The sequence below is a fragment of the Diaphorina citri genome, unplaced genomic scaffold, assembly GCF_000475195.1.
Source record: "Diaphorina citri unplaced genomic scaffold, Diaci psyllid genome assembly version 1.1 scaffold245, whole genome shotgun sequence".
In the NCBI taxonomy this organism is placed as follows: domain Eukaryota; kingdom Metazoa; phylum Arthropoda; class Insecta; order Hemiptera; family Psyllidae; genus Diaphorina; species Diaphorina citri.
In genome coordinates this window covers 18,330-40,759 of record NW_007377682.1, presented here as the reverse complement: position 1 = coordinate 40,759, position 22,430 = coordinate 18,330, and the positions used below count along the sequence as shown (strand labels likewise).

General features: G+C 39.0%; 2 protein-coding genes and 2 long non-coding RNA genes across 4 annotated transcripts in view; 1 reads left to right on the top strand and 3 right to left on the bottom strand.

The window, feature by feature from the left end:
- Positions 1 to 12,491, top strand: part of LOC103506554 (neurofibromin) — a 39,916-nt gene extending 27,425 nt beyond the window's left edge. Inside the window, exons 12-27 of the mRNA XM_026821578.1 lie at positions 393 to 576; positions 1,698 to 1,888; positions 2,476 to 2,795; positions 3,041 to 3,259; positions 3,517 to 3,915; positions 4,532 to 4,648; positions 4,730 to 4,752; positions 5,372 to 5,485; positions 6,788 to 6,867; positions 7,097 to 7,207; positions 7,552 to 7,825; positions 8,471 to 8,483; positions 9,628 to 9,830; positions 10,208 to 10,389; positions 10,846 to 11,040; positions 11,437 to 12,491. Coding sequence (XP_026677379.1) covers positions 393 to 576; positions 1,698 to 1,888; positions 2,476 to 2,795; positions 3,041 to 3,259; positions 3,517 to 3,915; positions 4,532 to 4,648; positions 4,730 to 4,752; positions 5,372 to 5,485; positions 6,788 to 6,867; positions 7,097 to 7,207; positions 7,552 to 7,825; positions 8,471 to 8,483; positions 9,628 to 9,830; positions 10,208 to 10,389; positions 10,846 to 11,040; positions 11,437 to 11,573 — 2,762 coding nt within the window. The 3' untranslated portion in view covers positions 11,574 to 12,491. The remainder of the gene's footprint in view (positions 1 to 392; positions 577 to 1,697; positions 1,889 to 2,475; positions 2,796 to 3,040; positions 3,260 to 3,516; positions 3,916 to 4,531; positions 4,649 to 4,729; positions 4,753 to 5,371; positions 5,486 to 6,787; positions 6,868 to 7,096; positions 7,208 to 7,551; positions 7,826 to 8,470; positions 8,484 to 9,627; positions 9,831 to 10,207; positions 10,390 to 10,845; positions 11,041 to 11,436) is intronic.
- Positions 5,443 to 5,989, bottom strand: LOC113466300. Its single transcript, XR_003390743.1, has 2 exons — positions 5,900 to 5,989; positions 5,443 to 5,483 (listed from the first exon to the last, which is right to left on the bottom strand). It is a non-coding gene; the product is annotated as an uncharacterized LOC113466300 (long non-coding RNA).
- A 3,182-nt stretch (positions 12,492 to 15,673) lies between the features above and the next one.
- Positions 15,674 to 19,268, bottom strand: LOC113466295. Its single transcript, XM_026821577.1, has 5 exons — positions 19,051 to 19,268; positions 18,495 to 18,619; positions 18,073 to 18,177; positions 16,811 to 17,077; positions 15,674 to 15,699 (listed from the first exon to the last, which is right to left on the bottom strand). The coding sequence occupies exons 1-5, from the start codon at positions 19,131 to 19,133 to the stop codon at positions 15,674 to 15,676; spliced, it is 606 nt and encodes a 201-aa protein (XP_026677378.1). The 5' UTR covers positions 19,134 to 19,268.
- A 1,610-nt stretch (positions 19,269 to 20,878) lies between these two features.
- Positions 20,879 to 22,192, bottom strand: LOC113466298. The gene is made up of 2 exons (XR_003390736.1): positions 21,367 to 22,192; positions 20,879 to 21,260 (listed from the first exon to the last, which is right to left on the bottom strand). It is a non-coding gene; the product is annotated as an uncharacterized LOC113466298 (long non-coding RNA).
- Between the last annotated feature and the right edge of the window lie 238 nt (positions 22,193 to 22,430).

The following is a 22,430-nucleotide window of genomic DNA, read 5'->3' as shown; positions in this document are numbered from 1 at the left end:
TTCCAAGGCAGGACAGAAGTTTAGATGTGAAGAGTTTATATGTAATTTCATATATGAATTCAGAGTTTATATGTAATTTCGTATATGAATTCCTTCGTCATTTTGTTCAGGTCTCTGCATCCCAGCCAACAACACCATCTTCATCAAGTGTATATGAATTCCTTCGTCATTTTGTTCAGGTCTCTGCATCCCAGCCAACAACACCATCTTCATCAAGTTTGCTGATAAAAATCGTTTCACAAATGTCGGCTCTTTGACAATTTGGCCATTTTCTTCTCGCATCCCAATATTTCCCTACAATTTCATTGCTGGCTTCCAAGGCAGGACAGAAGTTTAGATGTGAAGAGTTTATATGTAATTTCGTAAATGAATTCCTTCGTCATTTTGTTCAGGTCTCTGCATCCCAGCCAACAACACCATCTTCATCAAGTCCATCAGTGAAACCCTGGCCAAGAATGAACCTCATCTGACTCTGGAGTTTCTGGAGGAGTGTATTAGTGGATTCAAACAGTCGACCATCGTTCTTAAACACCTCTGTCTGGAGTACATGACTCCCTGGCTACCCAACCTTGTCAAGTAAGAACTAAGAACCGAATTAAACCTAGGTACAATTTCGAATTAGGTACCTCGTTAAAACTGGGCGATAACTTTGTTTAAATCTACATATATTTGTCTATCCAACTTCGTCAAGTAAGAACCGAATTGAATATAGGACTATAGGTAGCTTGTTTAAACCTGTTTACATTGGCATATTATTTTGGAAAACGCCTGCGGCGCAGTGTAAATGTAGTAAAGATAGTTCATCGTACAAAATCGTGAGAATAGGGGGAAAATCTAAAAGAAAGAAATGGAAATTGGGGGGGTATTTGTCTATCCAACATCGTCAAGTAAGAACCGAATTGAACATAGGACTCGCCTGCGGCGCAGTGTAAATGTAGTAAAGATGGTTCATCGTACAAAATCGTGAGAATAGGGGGAAAATCTAAAAGAAAGAAATGGAAATTGGGGGGGGGGGGCTTAATTTAAAAACAAAAAAACAACCGGGGGTACGTGAGAGACCTTCCGGGGGTACGCGAGAAAAAATTGTGTAATGGCGGACAAAGGCAAATTTTGATTTTTGATAGGTTATCAATGCAGTACAGTCCAGAAAAGTACTGAATTTTTTTCAAGTACTGATTTTTTCAAAAGGTACTGAGAGTGTTTAGAACTCTGTAGTAATGGTACACATCAACCTAGGTATGTGTAACCGGTACTCATTATGATGGTGAAAGGGGTACGTGAGATTAAATCCGGGTACCCAAGGGGTATGGGGCCAAAAAAGGTTGGGAACCACTGGGTTAGAGCATCAGAAGTACTTCCATGGAATACTCAGCGCTTCAATCAAGCTGTCATTCTATCCGATTCTAAAGCTGCCATCCAAGCAATCGTCAACACCTGTGAGAATACTACACCTCAGTGGTGTAGTGGTTAGCGCGGTGGACTTTGAATCTGGAGCTTGGTGGTTCGAGTCCACGTCAAGTCATAAAATTTAGCGTAGTGTATTAAGCGAGGAACGATATTTGTGACAAGCATTTATGCTTAACACAATTAAAATTCCTTATACCCATTATCCGAATACATTAATTTCCTTCCTATAGGATAGGATAAAGAAAGTAAAAATAATGGGACTTCTGACAACCATTCCCCTCTGTTTCCAGATCTCTCGAGTCTGTCATGATGGAGTCCCGAGAGCCTCTCCTTTGGCATTTCAAACAACTAGACGGAGCAGTAGGCCTCAGCTTCAAGGCTAACTTCCACTTTGCCCTGGTCGGCCATCTAATGAAAGGCTATCGACATCCGAATAGTACCACTATCACGCGAACCACAAGACTCCTCACCTCCATACTAGGTGAGTTGTGTGTGAAGAGTGAGTGAGTTGAAAAAAAAAGAACTACTCTTTTCAGTAGACTACTCAGTTATTGAGTCAGATCCTAACTCCCTATACATACAGGCAGTTGATGAGTGATTTACACTTTTTTTTTTTTTTTTTTTTTTTAAAAAAAAAGGGGGGGGGATAGATATTTGAAAGGTCTTTCGCCCAAAATCGAAGAGAAAAGGAGGACAGGATAGGAGAAATCCAGCCGTTCCGAGAACAAACCTTCTGTGTTTAGGATAAATCCGAGAACGAACCTTATCCGGGCGGGACGATTCTCGCCCTAACGCTTATAAGTCAAGTGCGCTACCTTCCAGGCCAAATAGGTGGACTTTTAACAGTTAGTTTAGGTTCCGTGTCCTACACTTGGCATTTTGAACTTTGATAGTTCGGTGTTGGCATTTTGAATTTTGATAGTTCGATGTTTGAAGTATTAGCCGACCTCTGCTTGGGTATTTGGTCGTTTCCAGGGGACGCCCGATTTATTTTAACTTTTAACTCCTAAATCTACGTGGAGGCTACTTCTATGTCTCCTTGCTGGTAAATTGATTGAAATTAACAAGTTCAATCGAATGAGACTGAAACAAGTCCCTTGATAAGATACTGCTGGAGTTTAAACTCAGTCACCGGTCCTGGTAGACCCTTGGCAAATGAAGTGCGCCTGAAGAATATAATGTGTTCAACCCACTCGACCCCTAATTACCATCTCTTTGGTTTACAGGTACCAGAGCTCATTGATATGGTACTGGATAGTTTTCTTCAGCGAAGTCTCGAGTCTGGTGTCAATTCTACTGTGGTGGAGATTTTAGCTGACACAGCCGTAGCTTTGGCCTCGGCCAATGTACAACTTGTGGCTAAGAAAATTATTGTACGCCTGTGTAGGGTAAGTTGGGTGGACGAGAATATAACCGTACGCTTGTAGGTTTGATTCCCGCGGGGGTGGGTTTTATCCCAAACAGATAAGCTCCCCTCTCGGATTGGTTGGCTTTCTCTTATCCTGTCTTCCTGCTCTCTTCGCTTCCGGGATGATAAGATCCTAACCAAGCAAAACTTTTTGAAAAAAAAAAGACCTTCTGAAGAATTAGACACAACAAAAACCCCTTTCGCTTAATACACGTAAATTTACAGGTATTGGAGAAGACAGGCGCTACCCCCATGCCCTCCCTAGAGCAGCACACCCTATGGAATGACATAGCCATAATGGCCCGATATCTACTCATGCTATCCTTCAACAATTGTCTGGACGTTGTGAGGCATTTACCCTATCTTCTGCATATTGTTACCATGCTAGTGAACACGGGACCTCTGAACATGAGATGTTCTAGCCATGGCCTTGTGATCCGTATGGTCTGTGTTGTAGCACGCCCATCCCGTAGTATGCCTCTCATCAGATGAACGAGAGGAGACACAATACTTCCCATTTAAGCGCTGGGTCAACACGAGAACACCAGAAAGTAACACGTTGAAATATTTGCGATCAAAAAGCGAGTACAATTTTTTGTCGACGGTGGGCATCGAACCCGGGACCTTCAACATGAAAAGCAAGCGCGTTACTTCTGGACTAACCCAGCCCGTGCTTTAGCTTAACATACGTAATTTTGCAGGTATTGGAGAAGACAGGCGCTACCCCCATGCCTTCCCTAGAGCAGCACACCCTATGGAATGATATAGCCATCATGGCCCGATATCTACTCATGCTATCCTTCAACAATTGTCTGGACGTCGTGCGGCATTTACCCTATCTTCTGCATATTGTTACCATGCTAGTGAACACGGGACCTCTGAACATGAGATGTTCTAGCCATGGTCTTGTGATAACCCCCATGCCTTCCCTAGAGCAGCACACCCTATGGAATGATATAGCCATCATGGCCCGATATCTCCTTATGCTATCCTTCAACAATTGTCTGGACGTCGTGAGGCATTTACCCTATCTCCTACATATTGTTACCATGCTAGTGAACACGGGACCTCTGAACATGAGATGTTCTAGCCATGGCCTTGTGATTAATATTATCCACTCCCTGTTATAATGAACAGTCAATAAGATCTTCAATGAAACACCATAGTATGTCTCTCAATTAGGTAGGCGATAAGGGACAAAATATTTCCCAAGTGCTGGGTCAAAACAAGAACACCAGAAGATTCATTAAAATATGGTTGGTGTCAAATGCTGGGAATCGACTATCAGGTCATTTTCCTAAATAATAATAATAAAAAATGATAATAAATAACTTTTCCATTAAAATGTTTTCTATCGAAAATATTTTTTTTTTTTTACTCCGGGAATCGAACCCGGGACCTTCTGTATGGCAAGCACTCCCTGTGTACATGTACCAAGCCGGCGTTCTCAGGTGAGCTTACCCTATCTCCTGCATTTGGCCAGCCTAGTTTGCTTGGTTGGTAGCGCGTGTGCCTTGTAAGCGCTAGGCCGCGGGTTCGATTCCCGCCCGGGGCGGATTTTATCCTGAACGGATAATGTTCGTTCTCGGAAAGGCACTACCGTGTTCCTTCACTGAATAAAGTAACAAGAGAAGTTCATTTTCACAACTCACTCAATCAATCAATCAGTCAGTCACTCACTCACTCACTCACTCACTGCCCATCTCTACTCCACAGCTACAAATAACTCCGGTATGCGGGAACAAGTCTGACTCCACCAGTCACCTCTCCCGGAGACAGAAATCCTGGGATGTCCTGGATCAGAACCAGTGCCGTAGCAGCAACAAACTCCAGGTAACTACCTCCGCCACTTATCGGGAGGAAGGGGGATGTTGAGTTTTTGTGAATATCAATGTTGTTGTAGTTATCCCCCAGGGTATTCTTATTGTAGTTGAAAAGTAGGGACTTTTTACCACAGAGTATCGTTGAAAGTGGCTGTAGCACGAGACAAACGATCACAAAAAAAAGAAGATAACTTGTGACAAAAAGACAAAAAGAATGGGACAAAAAGAAAATTTCATGAGAAAAGATCTTAGAATGAATTGCCAGAAGATAACTTGTGACAAAAAGACAAAAAGAATGGGACAAAAAGAAAATTTCATGAGAAAAGATCTTAGAATGAATTGCCATAGACCTGAGCTGTTTCTTCCTCACTCGATATAAACTTGAGCTATTTTTGATAAAGTTTTAGACGAGGAGGATTCAGCAGAGGTTTTTTTTTAAAGAGGTTTGATGGAGGAAATTATAATTACAGGGAGGGAGGAAGACAGGATAGGAGAAATCCAACTGTTCCGAGAACGAACTTTCTCTGGTCGCAGGTTCGATTCCCGTCCCGGACGAAAATGATCCTGAACACGCAAAGTTCGTTCTCAGAACGGCTGGCTTTCTCTTATCCTGTCCTTCCTTTTTCTTCGGTTTCGGGACGATGAGACCTTCCTTGTCACAGTTCGCTCTATCAAGTTATTAAAAAATGTAAAAATATATAAATAAATAAAGATTGTCTGGGCTTGTCGGAAGAGTTGTGCGGTCCTATGAACTTCTTGACGGCGTCTATGTAGGAACGCTTCTTATCATGTCGGGGGGAGCAAGGGGCACCGGAACCCGCGTTCACGATCTCTTCAAGTACTTTCTGTAAACAGTAGAGACCCATATAAATGCGGAACCCGCGTTCACGATCTCTTCAAGTACTTTCTGTAAACAGTAGAGACCCATATAAATGCGCATAGCGACTGGTGCCAGCATGGTAGGTAAACATTGGATTTTAGGATTATTGAGATATTGGGAAAATCCTACAATGCTGCAGTGAGCATCGAAAGTTGTGACAAAAATACATGGGATTTTAGGATTATTGAGATATTGGGAAAATCCTACAATGCTGCAGTGAGCACCAAAGTTGTGATATAATAACACAAATAAACACATTTACATTTTTATAACATAAAGCTGTCAAAGAAAGAAAGTCGAAGGCCATGGACTATTTGTGGATACACCTTAATATTCAAGGTACCAGATCCCCAACTAGGAACACATACCAAACTAACTTACCGGAGACAGAATGAGCAATATCATTTGCAAAGGCCATATCGTGGCACGAAACTTCTTAGCATCTGACACAAAGCCATCCAGTAGATCAAATTAATATTCAAGGTACCAGATCCCCAACTAGGAACAAATACCAAACTAACTTACAGGAGACAGAATGAGCAATATCATTTGCAAAGGCCATATCGTGGCACGAAACTTCTTAGCATCTGACACAAAGCCATCCAGTAGATCAAACAGTTGCTCACAGCATTTCGATAGCTCTTCATTAGGACATTTCTGTAACACGTAAAAATCCAACATGATTAATTAATGATAATTAATTAATTAAAATACAGTATTATTAAGATGAAGCCAGCCGTTCCGAAAAATAACCCTTACCTGTTCAGGATAAAGTTCGCTTCGGGCGAAAATCGAACCCGCGACCCAGCGCTTTGAAGGCAAGTGTGCTATCCTGAATATCTAGGCTTTGTCAACTTTGGCTTAGAATTTTGTCAACCGTCAGCTTTATCCTACTTTTCAACATTTTGTTCGAGTCCAGGTTTGTCCAACTTTTCAACACGTCAGCTTGGTTAGTAGTGCGTCTGCCTCGTAAGCGCTAGGCCGTGGGTTCGATTTTATCCTGAACTGATAATGTTCGTTCTCGAAACGACTGACTTTTTCTTATCCTGTATTCCTTCTCTCTTCGAATTTGGGACGATAAGACCTTAGCAGGTACAGTTCCCTTTATCAAACGTCTTGAAAATAAATTAACAAAATCCTGTATACGGCCCGGTCATCAGCAAATCTGCATACTGTATATGGTGGAGATAATAAACTTGTAAATAAAGTTTTGTTTATATCTTCTCTACTTTACTATTCATCACAATGTTCTGCTCGTTCGTTTCACAGGCAAAAGCATCACGGATCTAGAAATGAAGCAACTTCTCCGTATCCTGGTCCAAGATCTGCCAGGGCCATATTTAAGGGGGGTGAGGGGCCCAGGCCTCTCCTCGAGATTCAGTTTTCTCCTTTACCATAGGCCAGACTCCGAAAAATTTTAGCATCCACCCCCTTCCCCCTCGACAAAATCCTGTATACGGCCCGGTTACCAGGAAATCTGCATACTGTATATGGTGGAGATAATAAATAAGTAAATAAATGATATATATCTTCTCTACCATACTATTCATCACAATGTTCTGCTCGTTCGTTTCACAGGCAAAAGCATCACGGATCTAGAAATGAAGCAACTTCTCCGTATCCTGGTCTTCCCCCTCGACAAAATCCTGTATACGGCCCGGTCACCAGCAAATCTGCATACTGTATATGGTGGAGATAATAAACTTGTAAATTCGACATCATACCTAGGTATCTAGGTACCTATATTATTTTAATTTTAAATTGAATTCCCAATCTAATTCTATTTAGATGTCAACAGTTTCTTCATCTTTCTGAATTTCTTCTTTTTTAGAGTAGAATTTTGTCTTTTGCGACGCTATCGAGCAGCTTTCTTGGCCACTTTTGTTCCCCCTCGACAAAATCCTGTATACGGCCCGGTCACCAGCAAATCTGCATACTGTATATGGTGGAGATAATAAACTTGTAAATGAAGTTTTGTTTATATCTTCTCTACGATACTATTCATCACAATGTTCTGCTCGTTCGTTTCACAGGCAAAAGCATCACGGATCTAGAAATGAAGCAACTTCTCCGTATCCTGGTCAAGGCACTCGAGAATTTCACCGAGATCAAACGTATCGAGGCCATAGTGATGTGTCTGACTCGGTTGCAGCCTCTCCTCACGCCAGAGTCTCCCATACACAAGTTCCTATTCTGGATTGGCATATCGGTGTTGCAGTTGGACCAGGAGGACTTGTACGCTGTGGGCCTCGCCTTGATCGAACAAAACCTGCACACGTTGGACTCTCAGAATGTGTTTGATAACAGGTGAGTGGACTTTGGTCAGAGCAGCGATTCCTAACCGGGGGTACGCGAGAAAAAAATTGTGTAATGGCGAACAAAGGCAAATTTTGAATTTTGATAGGTTATCAATGCAGTACAGTCCAGAAAATATTGAGCAGCGTTCCTAATTTATTACTTTTTTATTCAAAATTTTCTTATTAGATTCCTGATATGTAGCACTCTACTTCGTCTCTCACTCGCTTTATTCTCTAATAATCTCTCACATAGATGATTTTATTACTTTCTATTATTATTTCAACTTCATTTCATCTAATTTTTTGCATCATTCATATTTTTTAGAACTCGTATTTGCCTAGATCTGGTCTCGTTACTTGAACATGAATAGTTTTAACTCTAACCATCCATAAATTCTCTTCCTCACTTGAACTTTGTATACCTACTATTAATAGAAATTCAATTTTCTAAGGACCTATCCTTTTTATTTTTAAACATTTTTACCCACAAAGATCTCACTTTATTCCTGATTGACTTTTTTTTACAACACTATTCACTTTTGTTACATTTGATCATTTTGATCCGTCTAACTAAACATTGTACCTATTTTCTAAATTAATTTCTATCTAATCACAGTTTTCGTTTATGATTAATAATTTAATTTTTAAATTGAAGGGGTTTGACGCAAGTATTACTTTCTATTATTTCAACTTCATTTCATCTAATTTTTTGCATCATTCATATTTTTTAGAACTCGTATTTCCCTAGATCCTCGTTACTTGAACATGAATAGTTTTAACTCTAACCATCCATAAATTCTCTTCCTCACTTGAACTTTGTATACCTACTATTATTAGAAATTCAATTTTCTAAGGACCTATCCTTTTTATTTTTAAACATTTTTACCCACAAAGATCTCACTTTATTACTGATTGACTTTTTTACAACACTATTCACTTTTGTTACATTTGATCATTTTGATCCGTCTAACTAAACATTGAACCTATTTTCTAAATTAATTTCTATCTAATCACAGTTTTCGTTTATGATTAATAATTTAATTTTTAAATTGAAGGGGTTTGACGCAAGAACGATTTATAGCCTATGTAAATCTTGGGACCTATAAGTCGTTTTTGCTTCAAATCCCTCACTTACCTTTTCAGTATTATCGTTTAATAGACCATTTTGTTTACAATGGCAATTCTCTCAAGCATGAAGCATTTTAGCAAATCAATGCCAATTTGCCAATGTAATAACTGCGCGAGTAATTTCTTTGCTAGCATGAAGCATTTTAGCAAATCAATGCCAATTTGCCAATGTAATAACTGCGCGAGTAATTTCTTTGCTTTGCAGAGTTTGCAGCTTGGCAAAGAATTTTTTTCATTGGTTTTGCGACTTTTGTGCTCTAATTTTTGCAATTGCTGAGCCAACATAGCAAAAAAAAATTGCATTGTTTCGCGCCTTCGATTGATTTTGGCCATTGCTGAGCAGGCTTGTTTGTTGAAATATTTGGGTAAAGTTTCAACTTGACGATTTAATGTTTTTTGTTCTGAGATAACTCTCGAGGGGGTTGGAAATGTTGGAATACATCACATACCTTCAGGCACACTCCATTCAAGGGTCTAGGTTTTCCTTGCCATTGGGATCGATTTAATTTGAAACGCTCTATCCGATTTCGATGAAATTTGGTGTGAACGTTCAAAATAATGAGAAAATTTTCGTTCTTTAGGTCCCATATGGAGATTGGGCGAATCTGTCTGTAGAGGCATTTTTTCCAAGTAATGTCTACAGTTCATGGAACTTGTTGTAATTGACGATATTTTCTTTTGCAGAATCGTGGTGAACGAGGCAGCGTATCAAACGAGTCTAACGTTCTTCTGAATCCTGAGGTTCTCAAGGATTTCGCCACTCAAGCGTTGACCCTGACAGTTCTGGCCACTCTGGTGAAACATTCTACGGATGAGGTGGAGATGAAATATCTGTACCAATACCTGGCCGAAGCAAGTGAAGTGTTTCCGCGGGTATTCCCTGTTATGTAAGTAGAGAGGAGGAACCAATTTTTTTTTAAAAGGAATTTTAATTGTGTTAAGCATAAATGCTTGTCACAAATGTAGTTCCCTGCTTAATACACTACGCTAAATTTTATGACTTGACCGTATTTTTTATCATTTTCTACAAGTTCGGCCATGCCTCAGGATGAACTAGCGGAAATCCGGAGCGAAGCGACGGGTTTCGGCTAGTGATTATATATTTTCAAACATACATAAACAATCTGCCAGCCTCTGGCTGGTTGCTAAATAAAAGCACAGAATATCGATTAATCTTATATGGTATTTGTCTTCATTAGAAACGGACTAAAACAAAGTCGAAAAAAGTCACTAAAATTTCACTTCCCTTGTTTTCGGTTCACAGACACAGTCTTCTAGATGCCAAAGTGAACTACATTCTGGCCGTTTGTCACGATACAGATATCCTAGCCTCCATTCAGTCTATTATCGAACATATAGTGAAGGAAGATAGCAACACGGCTACCAGTCAGCAACAACTGCACTTCCTTCAGTCGTGCGGCTTTGGGGGACTGTGGAGATTTGCCGGTGAGTTTTGCCTTTGTACTGTCCTTATCCTATAGTATAGACCTATAGGAAGGAAAGTGATGTATTCGGTCAAAATTTTCGATGGTCAGCTTTTATATTACTTGTCTTTTTGCACATTCCTATACAGGAAAAAAAAAATATTATAAAAAAAGAACTAAAGTTAATTTTATTTATTTACACGCTAATCAACAAGGCTATGTGTGGAGAAGAACAAAAACCGACAGAATGAAAAACTGAAATTAAGGAATGTGTTGATTTATTGAACTTTTAGGGGGTTTATCCCGTTCACTGTTTCTCGTCATCCTTTTTAGTAGGATACCTACAGCCTGGGTGAGAGGTAAAAGTGCCTTATAACTGGTTTTATAAACGAAGTTTGCTCATCAGCTGGTCATCAAATATCGTTCAATGATCACCTCGATTATTTTATGTCTGTCATATCTATCGATTTTCCCTCAGGTCCATTCCCTCGTAACAACATGAGTAACTGCACAGCGGAGTCTGCTCAACTATTTGTCAACTGTTTGGAGACTATGGTGGAAACCTGCCTGCCAGTAGAAGAGAATGAGACCACTCAGTATCTTTCTATTCTATCCACACTCAATTTGTCCTCTTCTCAGTCTAGTCTCACACTAGGATCTCCTCTTGAGAAAGGTAAGACAGAAAATTTTCTTATTAAATTCAAAATTCAATTCAAATCGTGAATTCTTTGTAGTAAAGCAGAGAGCTTTTTCACAACTTTTGTGGGTACCACAGCATTACTAAGTGCCTCCTTTACTGTTAATTCTCACTCATCATCAATTTTTTTTACACTGGTAATGCCGCCACTGATCGCTACTCGATTAAAGTAGCTACTCAATTGTCTTCATGAGGCTGAGTGCACCCCGAACTCAAAACACAGAGGCGAAAAAAAACCGACCCCGGCGGGAATCGAACCCGGAACCTCCGGAGTGCAAGCCTAGTGTGATACCCACTCGGCCACGGAGGCTACGGTGGTACCAATCTGTTATCAACTTATCATTAATATTTTCATGGTAATTCTCATTGCAGAATCTCACGGTCAAGCGACACTGGACAATGTTCTCAGTCAGATGTCAAAGCAGAGGAAATCCTCCACCACGCCATCCAACATGACTGACAAACATCTCCGGGAATCCACTAGCCATGTACCGGACAAACGGGACTAAATGGGACAGACTAGTCTGTGAAACGGAACTAAACGGGACAGACTAGTCTGTGAAATGGACAGATTAGACCGTGAAACGGAACTAAACGGGACAGAACAGTCTGTGAAACGGGACTAAACGGGACAGTATAATAGTCTCTGAAACGGGACAGATTAACTGTGAACCGGAACTAAACAGGACAGACTAGTCTGTGATAGAATATTACGGGATTGGATTGGCGATCTATTGAGCTTTCGAATCAAAAATGACAAAACAAGTTCAACTCGAACGGTTGAAATTTGATTGAGCATGGGAATTGAGACTTGGGAAGAACAGCTTGTATTTCTGTTATTTATTCAAATCAAATAATTGAAATGCGAAAGAATGAGGGGGAGCCTAAATCTACGAATTTAATGCTATCTCACTCGCCAGTGGGATTGTATACTACTAAAGTAAATTGTGCAATTAGTTCCTTGAATGGATGATTTATAGTAATTGGTAATTGTTGGTCTATTTTTATCTCAATAAATTTACCTCTTTTACACTTAAAATTAAGTGCTATACATTTTCATTCGTCGGGGAGCTAGCCGCTGCCTATTATTTATCTCAAAATCAATTTACCGAATACTTACTCTTGAATTTATTAATGGTACATAATAAGTATTCTGTTAGATAATAAAATTCAGTCCTCCTACTACTTACCTTTCCCTTTCACAAGAAGGGATTCCCTTTTGGTCGTGATTTTTTTTCTCCTTTTAGGTACCTATCTAGATTTATTTTCTCTTTATTGTATACCTACCTACTAAAAAATGGGTTTCCTTTGAATTCCTTTTCTCATTATTGTTGTGTTATCTTTCGTTTGTATGTTGAAACCGTGATATTTATACAGCTTATTTTAAGTTATAGTTTATTTGATAAGATATCTATTTTTGTTGCACCTAATAGGTAGGGACATTCGTTTAAAATTTCGGTCATCTCCTGATTTTCATTACCTACTACATTTTTTTTTATCTTGTCCTTTAGAATTATATCCTGTACCTACCTTATTCTCTGAGGTTTTACGGCTAAGTTTAAATTTTGTTAACAATTTAGATATTATGATGTCAATGTATTATTTATTATTGTCCGAATTTTAATTAGAGGTAAATATAAATGATGAAATTTACTTTACTTCAAACAAAGGACTTTTTATTTACTTTTTTCATTCCCAAAAAAAGGTTGGAACTACTGCCTTTTGCATACTCGAATAGTTTCCCAGTCGTCTAGCTTAAAAAAAAATCTGCTAAAGAAAAGAAAATCAACGTATTGCATACCCTAAAAGTTTCACGGCGGTATCAATATTGTGAAGAAGAAAAAAGAGCCTTTTGCATACTCGAATAGTTTCCCAGTCGTCTAGCTTAAAAAAAATCTGCTAAAGAAAAGAAAATCAACGTATTGCATACCCTAAAAGTTTCACGGCGGTATCAATATTGTGAAGAAGAAAAAAAGTTGCCATATCACATACCCTGATAGTTACACGGCGGTATCCATTTAAAATGACTTGAACCAATGAACATATTGCATACCCTAAAAGTTACACGGCGGTATCAATATTGCGTTTTTCGTTCCTGGGTAAACATATTGCATATCCTAATAGTTTCACGGCGGTATCCATTTAAAATGACTTAAACCAATGAACATATTGCATACCCTAAAAGTTACACGGCGGTATCAATATTACGTTTTTCGTTCCTGGGTAAATATATTGCATATCCTAATAGTTTCACGGCGGTACCATCAAATGTTTTTGTCTTTTTGTCTGCCTCCACATAGGATGAACATCCAACATCGTAAAACTTAATCATTTATTATTTTAGACAATTTATCTGTCCTATACACGAGCACATCAGAAATGATGCCACCGATCTAAGTGCAAATAAATATCTACTAACATTAGATTCTCCTGAATCACTGATGTTAAGCTCAGTATGTAATAGGTGGTTGGTATCTGGGCAGTTTGGAATTTGTTCTCACTAATTTTGACAAAGCAAGATTTTAATTGCTCCTCATTGATGCGAGTGATAGAAGATTGGGGACCAGTTCTCCATGGCAGCTGTAATCAAAAGAGTGAGAAATTAATAACATGACACTTTGGTAAAAATGTAAAATTAGCTGTCACAAACTGATGCAGTCAGTACTTAGCTGTTAAAGTCCAAAGTTTGAGTAAATTTTACAGATTTTTTTTTTTTTTTTAGTACAGATTTGTCAAAAAGTGCAAATGCAACTTCAATTCAAACATTTCTAAAATAAATCTCTTGGTAGACAAATTCTCTAGCTTTTTTAGTCTTCAAGAAGCTATCAATACCTATATTTTCCAAGTGTAGGTAGTGATCAATTCTACCTACATCAATATAAACACCTACACACTTTTGACATTTTCAACAAACACCACCCACAAGATCAACATCGAACTAATTAATATTTAATTGTTAAGAATTTGGGATTAGAATTTGTCCTTTTTGATGTTCCTGCTGAGTAAAAAATCAGCTATATCTAACAGAAAGCCTGCATAATTCTTGTAGATTGTAAGAAATCTGTATTATCATATGGTTCAACCCGGCTGGTTGGACAGCTAGGAATTTTAACTTGAAACAAACAGAATAGATGGGGTGAACTAATTAATATTTAATTGTTAAGAATTTGGGATTAGAATTTGTCCTTTTTGATGTTCCTGCTGAGTAAAAAAATCAGGTATATCTAACAGAAAGCCTGCATAATTCTTGTAAATTGTAAGAAATCTGTATTATCATATGGTTCAACCCGGCTGGTTGGACAGCTAGGAATTTTAACTTGAAACAAACAGAATAGATGGGGGGAAACCATTCAAGATACCTGTTCTTCAAATCTGCACATGAGGCTGACTATCCATTCCATAGGCTTCTGTGTAGCCATGATTTTTATCTTTTTCAGAAATCAACAGTTAGAACAACCAAAGATACTACCTACATTTTTTTTTTTTAAGTGAAAGAAAAAGAACCTACACCAACACCATTCACAGATCAACTGGGTGAGGGCTGTGTAGGAGGTTGTGTGTGGGACTATGCCAAAGACTTCTATTGAGCAGGTGGCACATGAGCACAAAAGCTCTACTCAAAGGTCTAGCTCCCATTGGCTTTTAAAAATTGTGTGGGTTAACTTTGTGAGAAATTGATTGTCTCTAACCTGTTTATCAAATAGACACATGAGAGATACTATCCATTCCAAAGGCTTTTGAGTGGTCATTTCTGATTAAACGTAGGTCATTTAAAAACTAGATCTCTATCTTCTTTGGTCGTTGTCTTATCATTCTTATCAGTTGCTAGGGAGATAATCCTTGAAAAGCTTCAAATATGCAAAGGCTGAAAGTTCCCTTTTTAACTTTTTATATACCTATAGTTTTTTTATATATAAAAAAAGTAAACAAAAATGACCGAGGAGAAGTTAGCAAACGCTTTCAATTCGGTGTTGCCAAGTTGTGACATTGAAAAAAAAAGCTCATTTCACACGGTCCATGCCTTTATCCTCTCACGGGAAAAGTGAGTGGCACGTACTCACGTACCGTATTGCTCAATGCTCATACCGTAATCCGTATCATACCGTCATTTCCAGATACCAACCACTCACGAAGTTAATTAACTTCAGAGATCTATTGGAAACTGCTTTATTCAACGAGCTTTTTCCGATTTTTCTCAAAGTAGGTACCCTTAGTAACAAAATTATCCCAAGCTCTTTGGAATCCGGATTGCACAACCCCAAAATAATCCTTCCTATGATCAAAAAGACGGATTCTATCCAGCTTCTAGCAGGATAATAAAATCCTGGATAGGTAAAAGTAGACATTATTTACACATAGATTGTTTTACTTGGTTTATACGATTAGGAAATAAGGTTAAACAGGTCACTTTCAGTTAGAACACATTAGGGTTATTGCATTGTCAAACAAAAAGGTTGAAAATAGGTAACAAAAAAAAAATCCTTCAAAAAATATAAAACAAAATGCCAACAGTAAAATTACTCACTTAAAACTAGGAAAATAATGAAGATTGGTACAGGGAATGTCGGAAAAATTAAGAAGAGAATTGATTGAAATTGTACTTGGTGTCTCAAGTACAACTCCACGTACCAGTACCTACGGAATATGAGGCACCGTCATTATCATACACCCAATACGCAGACGATGTACCGAATTACATGAATGTGTACCGAGTCACGCGTGATTCGGTAGAGTAATAAACACATTGATGATTGATTCAATGTGTTAAATTAAGTTTCAAGATTTATCTCGAAAATTAGTTCGATGAAATTTGGGAAAAATAAGAAATTACATGACGAAACCTGCTGCCTCAGGGGTGTAGTTTTTCCACTGATTGTGAAAAATTAAGTTTCAAGATTTATCTCGAAAATTAGTTTGATGAAATTTGGGAAAAATAAGAAATTACATGACGAAACCTGCTGCCTCAGGGGTGTAGTTTTTACTTTCCTTATCCTATAGGAAGGAAAGTAATGTAATCGGGTCAAAATTTCGATGGTCAGTTTTTAGTGCAATGACAAAAACCCTTGAAAGCTTGAAACTAAATTTCGTGTTAATATAGGCCGGGCACCTAGGCGCTTCGAACCCTTGACGAAATCGACTTTTTTTTTACAAGAGGTTTGATGGAGGGAACTGTAACTGCTAAGGTCTTATCGTCCCCAAGTCGAAGAGAGAAGGAAGACAGGATAGGAAGAAAGCCTGCCGTTTCGAGAACAAACCTCATTCGTTCAGGACAAAATCCGCCCCGGGCGGGAATCGAACCCGCGACCTAGCACTCACAAGCCGCGCTACCAAATTGAAAAGAAAGCACACTGTTACTTCAAAAATGCCAAAACCATTTGAAAGCTTGAAACTGAATTTCGTGTTAATATAGGCCGGGAGCAGCAGCGCTTCGAACTCTTGACGTTCGCGCTTTCCGGCACGCTTGATTAAGTACATTAAATAGGAAAGTAGGTACTTAAGTGGCACATGAATGATTTTTTCGGATCAATAAGACCTCCGTCATTACAGTTACCTCTATCAAACCTGGCAGCAGCGCTTCGAACTCTTGACGTTCGCGCTTTCCGGCACGCTTGATTAAGTACATTAAATACAAATAGGAAAGTAGGTACTTAAGTGGCACATGAATGATTTTTTCGGATCAATAAGACCTCCGTCATTACAGTTACCTCTATCAAACCTCTGGAGGGGGGAAAAAACTCGACTGTACCTTGATCATTCGTATTCCCTCGGAAACAGCTCATAAGTTTGTATCTCATATTCATTGTGTCGAACAGGGAAATGTTCTGCTTCAAATAGGAATTGTCCTTCATTTCTGTCGAGTCCGCGGTGCACTCGACTGTACCTTGATCATTCGTATTCCCTCGGAAACAGCTCATCAGTTTGTATCTCATATTCATTGTGTCGAACAGGGAAATGTTCTGCTTCAAATAGGAATTGTCCTTCATTTCTGTCGAGTCCGCGGTGCCTTTATGTACTTCTTTTTGTTTGTACAATTAAAGCACCATAAAAACATGTAAGTAGGAGGGTACTTACATAGTTTTAATTGTTGTGTTGGTTTTTTTTTTTCAATTCCATATTATAGAGATCTCTTTTATTCTCAACTATTTAATATTCAAATTTTCCTGTATTCACAGCCCATCATTCTACCTGAACATTTTGAAAATCCAGAAGCTTGTCAATGGCACCACAGTGAAAGCTATCTTCGGTCTCAAGGACTTTGACTCTGTGGGTAAATTTTCTTTTCCTGCCATCCAAGCTGCTCCCTCGTTCAGCTCAACTTTCCCCTTGATTTTCAACAAGAATCATAAAGTCCCTTGTCTCATCCCATGTGCTATTGATCAAGATCCATACTTTACCATTATTCCATTGAAGAGGAGAGGGATAAGAAATAATTTGCAGTTGTTTGAAGAGAAGGGGAGAGAATGTTACCTCCTTTGTTTTAAGAGGAAGAGAAAGGAACTAGGTAGGTACCTGCTTTGTTTGAAGTTGAAAAGGAGGAGAGAGAACTATACAATGTCTGAAGAGAAAGGGAAAAAGTTACCTATGTACTTGGTTTGAGAAGGAGGAAGGAGGATGAGAACTAATTTGTAGTTGTTTGAAGAGAAGGGGAGAGAATATTTATCTACATTGCCTGAAGATAAAGAGAGAATGTTACCTCCATTGTTAGAAGAGGAGAAGGGAGAAACAGTTACCTACTTTGTTTGAGGAGGACGAGGAGGAGGAGGAAAAGGAGAAGGAGGAGAGAGAAAAACAGGTACCTAATTACTTCGTTTAGAAGAGGAGGGAAAGAGTTAGGTACTTTATTTGTTTGAATAGGAGGTGAGAAATATGATTGCCTTGTTTCAGGACTTTAGCCACCGTTTTTGGAACGGCTGGCTTTCTCCTACCCTGTTTTCCTTCTCTCTTCGCTTTCGGGACGTTAAGACCGTAGCAGTTACAATATTTCCAGAGAAAAACAAGAATACTCACAGAACATCTTCGGGACAACGTAGTTCAAGGATATGTACTTGATAAATTTGTAGAATTCAAATCGTCCCAGCATACTGGTGTAGAATTTGGATTCCAGTTCATAGGCTGAAAGAACAGATAACATAATCATTCAAGTGAAAAAGAAGTAACTGATAAAATCCCCAGAGAGCCTGACGAATGACGTGATTTAAGCCTAAAGATAGCGCAAATTTGGGGAGCGGCCGAGCTTTGGCCCAAAGAGACTTTTGATCTACATTTTATAATGAACCTTTATATGTTTGAATGTCTTGGAGCGAAAACTAGTACTGAGAGAAGTGAACTTTTGTCGATTTTTTTTTTCCAAAACTTTCGCCCTGAATAACGGTCGAACCGTACAACCCCTTGATTGGTAAACAATACTTGCATGAACATGTAAAGCTCACCTGAAGGGGATCTCAAGGTTCGAATTTGACTGTAGAAGACTCGTTCATCAATAGGGTTAATATCATAGTTGGAATTATACTGGCACACCGCTTGCACATACTGGAAGAACTGAATTGTATTTGACCTCAGTAGGAACAACCTGTCATAGCCACTATGAGCCTTCTCACGGTGGAAAATGGTCTCCTTCTTGCTCTGCTTGAGTTCCATAAGAGAAAAATTGGAGAGCGGCCGAGCTTTGGCCCAAAGAGACTTTTGATCTACATTTTATAATGAACCTTTATATGTTTGAATGTCTTGGAGCGAAAACTAGTACTGAGAGAAGTGAACTTTTGTCGATTTTTTTTTCCTCAAAACTTTCGCCCTGAATAACGGCCGAACCGTACAACCCCTTGATTGGTAAACAATACTTGCATGAACATGTAAAGCTCACCTGAAGGGGATCTCAAGGTTCGAATTTGACTGTAGAAGACTCGTTCATCAATAGGGTTAATATCATAGTTGGAATCATACTGGCACACCGCTTGCACATACTGGAAGAACTGAATTGTATTTGATCTCAGTAGGAACAACCTGTCATAGCCACTATGAGCCTTCTCACGGTGGAAAATGGTCTCCTTCTTGCTCTGCTTGAGTTCCATAAGAGCTTTCTCTTCACTGGTCAGGTAGTCAATGTTTAGTATGAAACGAGAAGTCTCTTCTGCACTCTGAGTGACTTCTAATTCGGAGTTTGATGGTTCGACATTTCTTCTGCTCGTATCACCAGGAAGAATTGTGTCCAACAGAGAGAAACAGGTACCTAATTACTTTGTTTGAAAGAGGAGGGAAAGAGTTAGGTACTTTATTTGTTTGAATAGGAGGTGAGAAATATGATTGCCTTGTTTCAGGACTTTAGCCACTAGGGTAGCTTTGGACGAATTGGTTTTCTGGGGGTGAGAACCATTCCACAAAGACAAAGCTACATTACAATAATAAAATTAAGGTTGCTTAAGACCTTTCTTTTTCCATTCTTTCTCATTTCACCTCTTTATACCTCATAATACCAGGGGCATTCTCTACCACCTAAGGCCAGGCACACTTTCTTTTTCCATTCTTTCTCATTTCACCTCTTCATACCTCATAATACCAGGGGCATTCTCTACCACCTAAGGCCAGGCACTCACTATCAGGTAGACCTGATGGCAGTGGCTGGCCTTACACTTTCAACTGAAGTCAAATTATTAAAGAAATGATAATTTATTTTCATTGGCTGGGTTTATCCTTCTATATTTACCAGGTGGCCAGGCACTCATTATCAGGTAGACCTGATGGCAGGTACACCTTATCAGTTCTACCTGATGGTGTGTGTGTGTGTGTGTGTGTGTGTGTGTGTGTGTGTGTGTGTGTGCTCATCAGGTATCAGGTAGACCTGAGAGATGGACCTTTTCAGCTGTACCTGTCAGGTCTACCTGATAGTGAGCGGCTGGCCTTACACTTTCAACTGAGGTCAAATTATTAAAGAAATGATAATTTATTTTCATTGGCTGGGATTATCCTTCCATTTACCAGGTGAATGCCTTCATCACTACAATATTAAGGAAGGTAGCTGTAGTCCAAGTCATCAGGATTCTGCTCCATAGTAAAAGTAACACAACTGATTTGGTGAGTATTCCTTTCCTGTAGTCCAAGTCATCAGGATTCTGCTCCATAGTAAAAGTAACACAACTGATTTGGTGAGTATTCCTTTGATCTTGAAGAATTTGGTGTGATTTTTAAACCAGATTATTTCCCTGTTCCTTGGCCAAGATGACCTGTATGCTGTAGGTATGTAAAAAGAAGTGGTGGTTAAAGCATGAAGCACTGAAATAGAAAAAAATGTGATGTATTTTAGATACGACACCGTTTTTCACCGACAAAAATCACTAAGTAATCTATGGAGAGTATGGAGAAATTATCTTTCTATCTTTCCAACTATGATAGAAAATTACAAAATTTTTGCCACTAGGGTAGCTGTGGACAAATTGGTTTTCTGGAAGTGAGAACCATTCCATAAAGACAAAGCTACATTAAAATTATGATTGCCTAAGACCTTTCTTTTTCCATTCTTTCTCATTTCACCTCTTTATACCTCATAATACCAGGGGCATTCTCTACCACCTAAGGCCAGGCACACACGTTGTCTGTAGGTACTAAAGCTTCAGACCAACCACTATCAGGTAGACCCCGTAGACCTGACTTGCGTGCTTATATTACCAGTAAAATAACAGCACGGAAAGCTGACATCATCATCCAAGTTTTAACTCGGAACGAAAACAAGGCACTTTAACACTACGGGCAATAGTTCGTTCGCGCTACTTATCCTTAGCGATGACCCTATGATGTTTGATTTTGTTCCAGGACTACACCAGTGGTGCTCTACTCACAGGCGAACTGAAGAAGATTCTAATAGATACAATAACTCCAATAGTAACTCACCATCAGGAGGCTATGAAAGGTGTCACTGAAGAGGTACTAGCTCAATACATGACACCGAGGAAACTCAAGTTTGACTTCTGAAAGGCCCGTTGTCTGTAGGTACTAAAGCTTTAGGCCAACCACTATCAGGTAGACCCCGTAGACCTGACTTGCGTGCTTATATTACCAGTAAAATAACAGCACGGAAAGCTGACATCATCATCATCAGGTAGACCTGACAGGTACACTGATCAGATATACCTGACGAGCACGCACTATCAGGTAGACCTGACAGGTATGGCTGAAAAAGTTCGTCTGTCAGTTATACCTGATACCTGATGAGCACACACACTATCAGGTAGACCTGATCAGGTGTACCTGTCGTCAGGTCTACCTGATAGTGAGTGGCTTGCCCTGAAAAAGTTCGTCTGTCAGTTATACCTGATGAGCACACACACTATCAGGTAGACCTGATCAGGTGTACCTGTCGTCAGGTCTACCTGATAGTGAGTGGCTTGCCTATGTTGTGGCGTGTGTATCAGTATCAGGCTCATCACTAGATTGAGTTCAATCCTTACGAAATCTATGGCAGCCCCAACGTTAAAATCCTGTTGCATTTAATTGGTGTATTACTTACCTGGTGCATTTTTTCAAAGAAAAAATTGCCCTGTGTCTAACTGACTTCGAAAATCTGGTAGGTAACTTGTTTCTTGTGTCTGGATAATTATTTCAATTTAATTTAATAGCTACACCTTATTCATATCGTTGCGTCAGCCGAGACTAAAATGTCTTTTTATGCCAACAGACATTGTGAGTGTGATGATAGTACTTTTTGATATTTTTATATTCTAAATAAATTATTTACTTAGGTATCCAATATACTATACCAGCACTATCGGATTGTTTTATATTGAGCTAATGAAAGAGAATACATTTTATTGCATGATCAATATGCAGGCACAAAAACACGAACACACAGCAGGTACCTAAAGCCGTTACAAGGTAGAAAAATAAATTTGGGGATACTAAAGAATTCAATGAACCAGGAAGACAAAAAAAAGGTATGCGTGAAGAATGAGGAAAAGGTAGAAAAGTGTACAGTGGAGAATTGGAGATCTATAATTCATGATTATTAACTTGAAAAATAAAGTGCACAGGGTGTACTTTATTTTGTGCTAACAAAAGCTCAAAACTGACAGGGAATTATCTCGATTTTCTTTTTGGAACAGGTAGTGAGGGTATTAGAATAGTTTGATACACCATTGATCTTGATACACCAGATATTAAAATTAATAAAAATAAAAAAAAAAACGCTCAAATAAGAATGAAAAATCCCTAGGTTACTATCTAAAAGTATGTATCTTATTACTATGGTCAAAATTTCAAATTATTTTGACAAAATTCCATACCTCGGCTGGGATTGAACCCACGCCCTCCTGATTAACAGGCGAGTGGTTTGACCACTACACCACCGAGGCAGGTTCCTTATCCTTAGGCGTATTTTC

Excerpts from the sequence above, each read along its gene's own strand:
- LOC113466295 (XM_026821577.1), bottom strand. The coding sequence starts at position 19,133 with ATGGAACTCAAGCAGAGCAAGAAGGAGACCATTTTCCACCGTGAGAAG. Across the intron at positions 18,620-19,050 it reads GACAGGTTGTTCCTACTGAG|GTCAAATACAATTCAGTTCT; the intron begins ATCAAATACAAT and ends GTTCCTACTGAG. Across the intron at positions 17,078-18,072 it reads CGTTGTCCCGAAGATGTTCT|TACATAAAGGCACCGCGGAC; the intron begins GTGAGTATTCTT and ends AACAAAAAGAAG.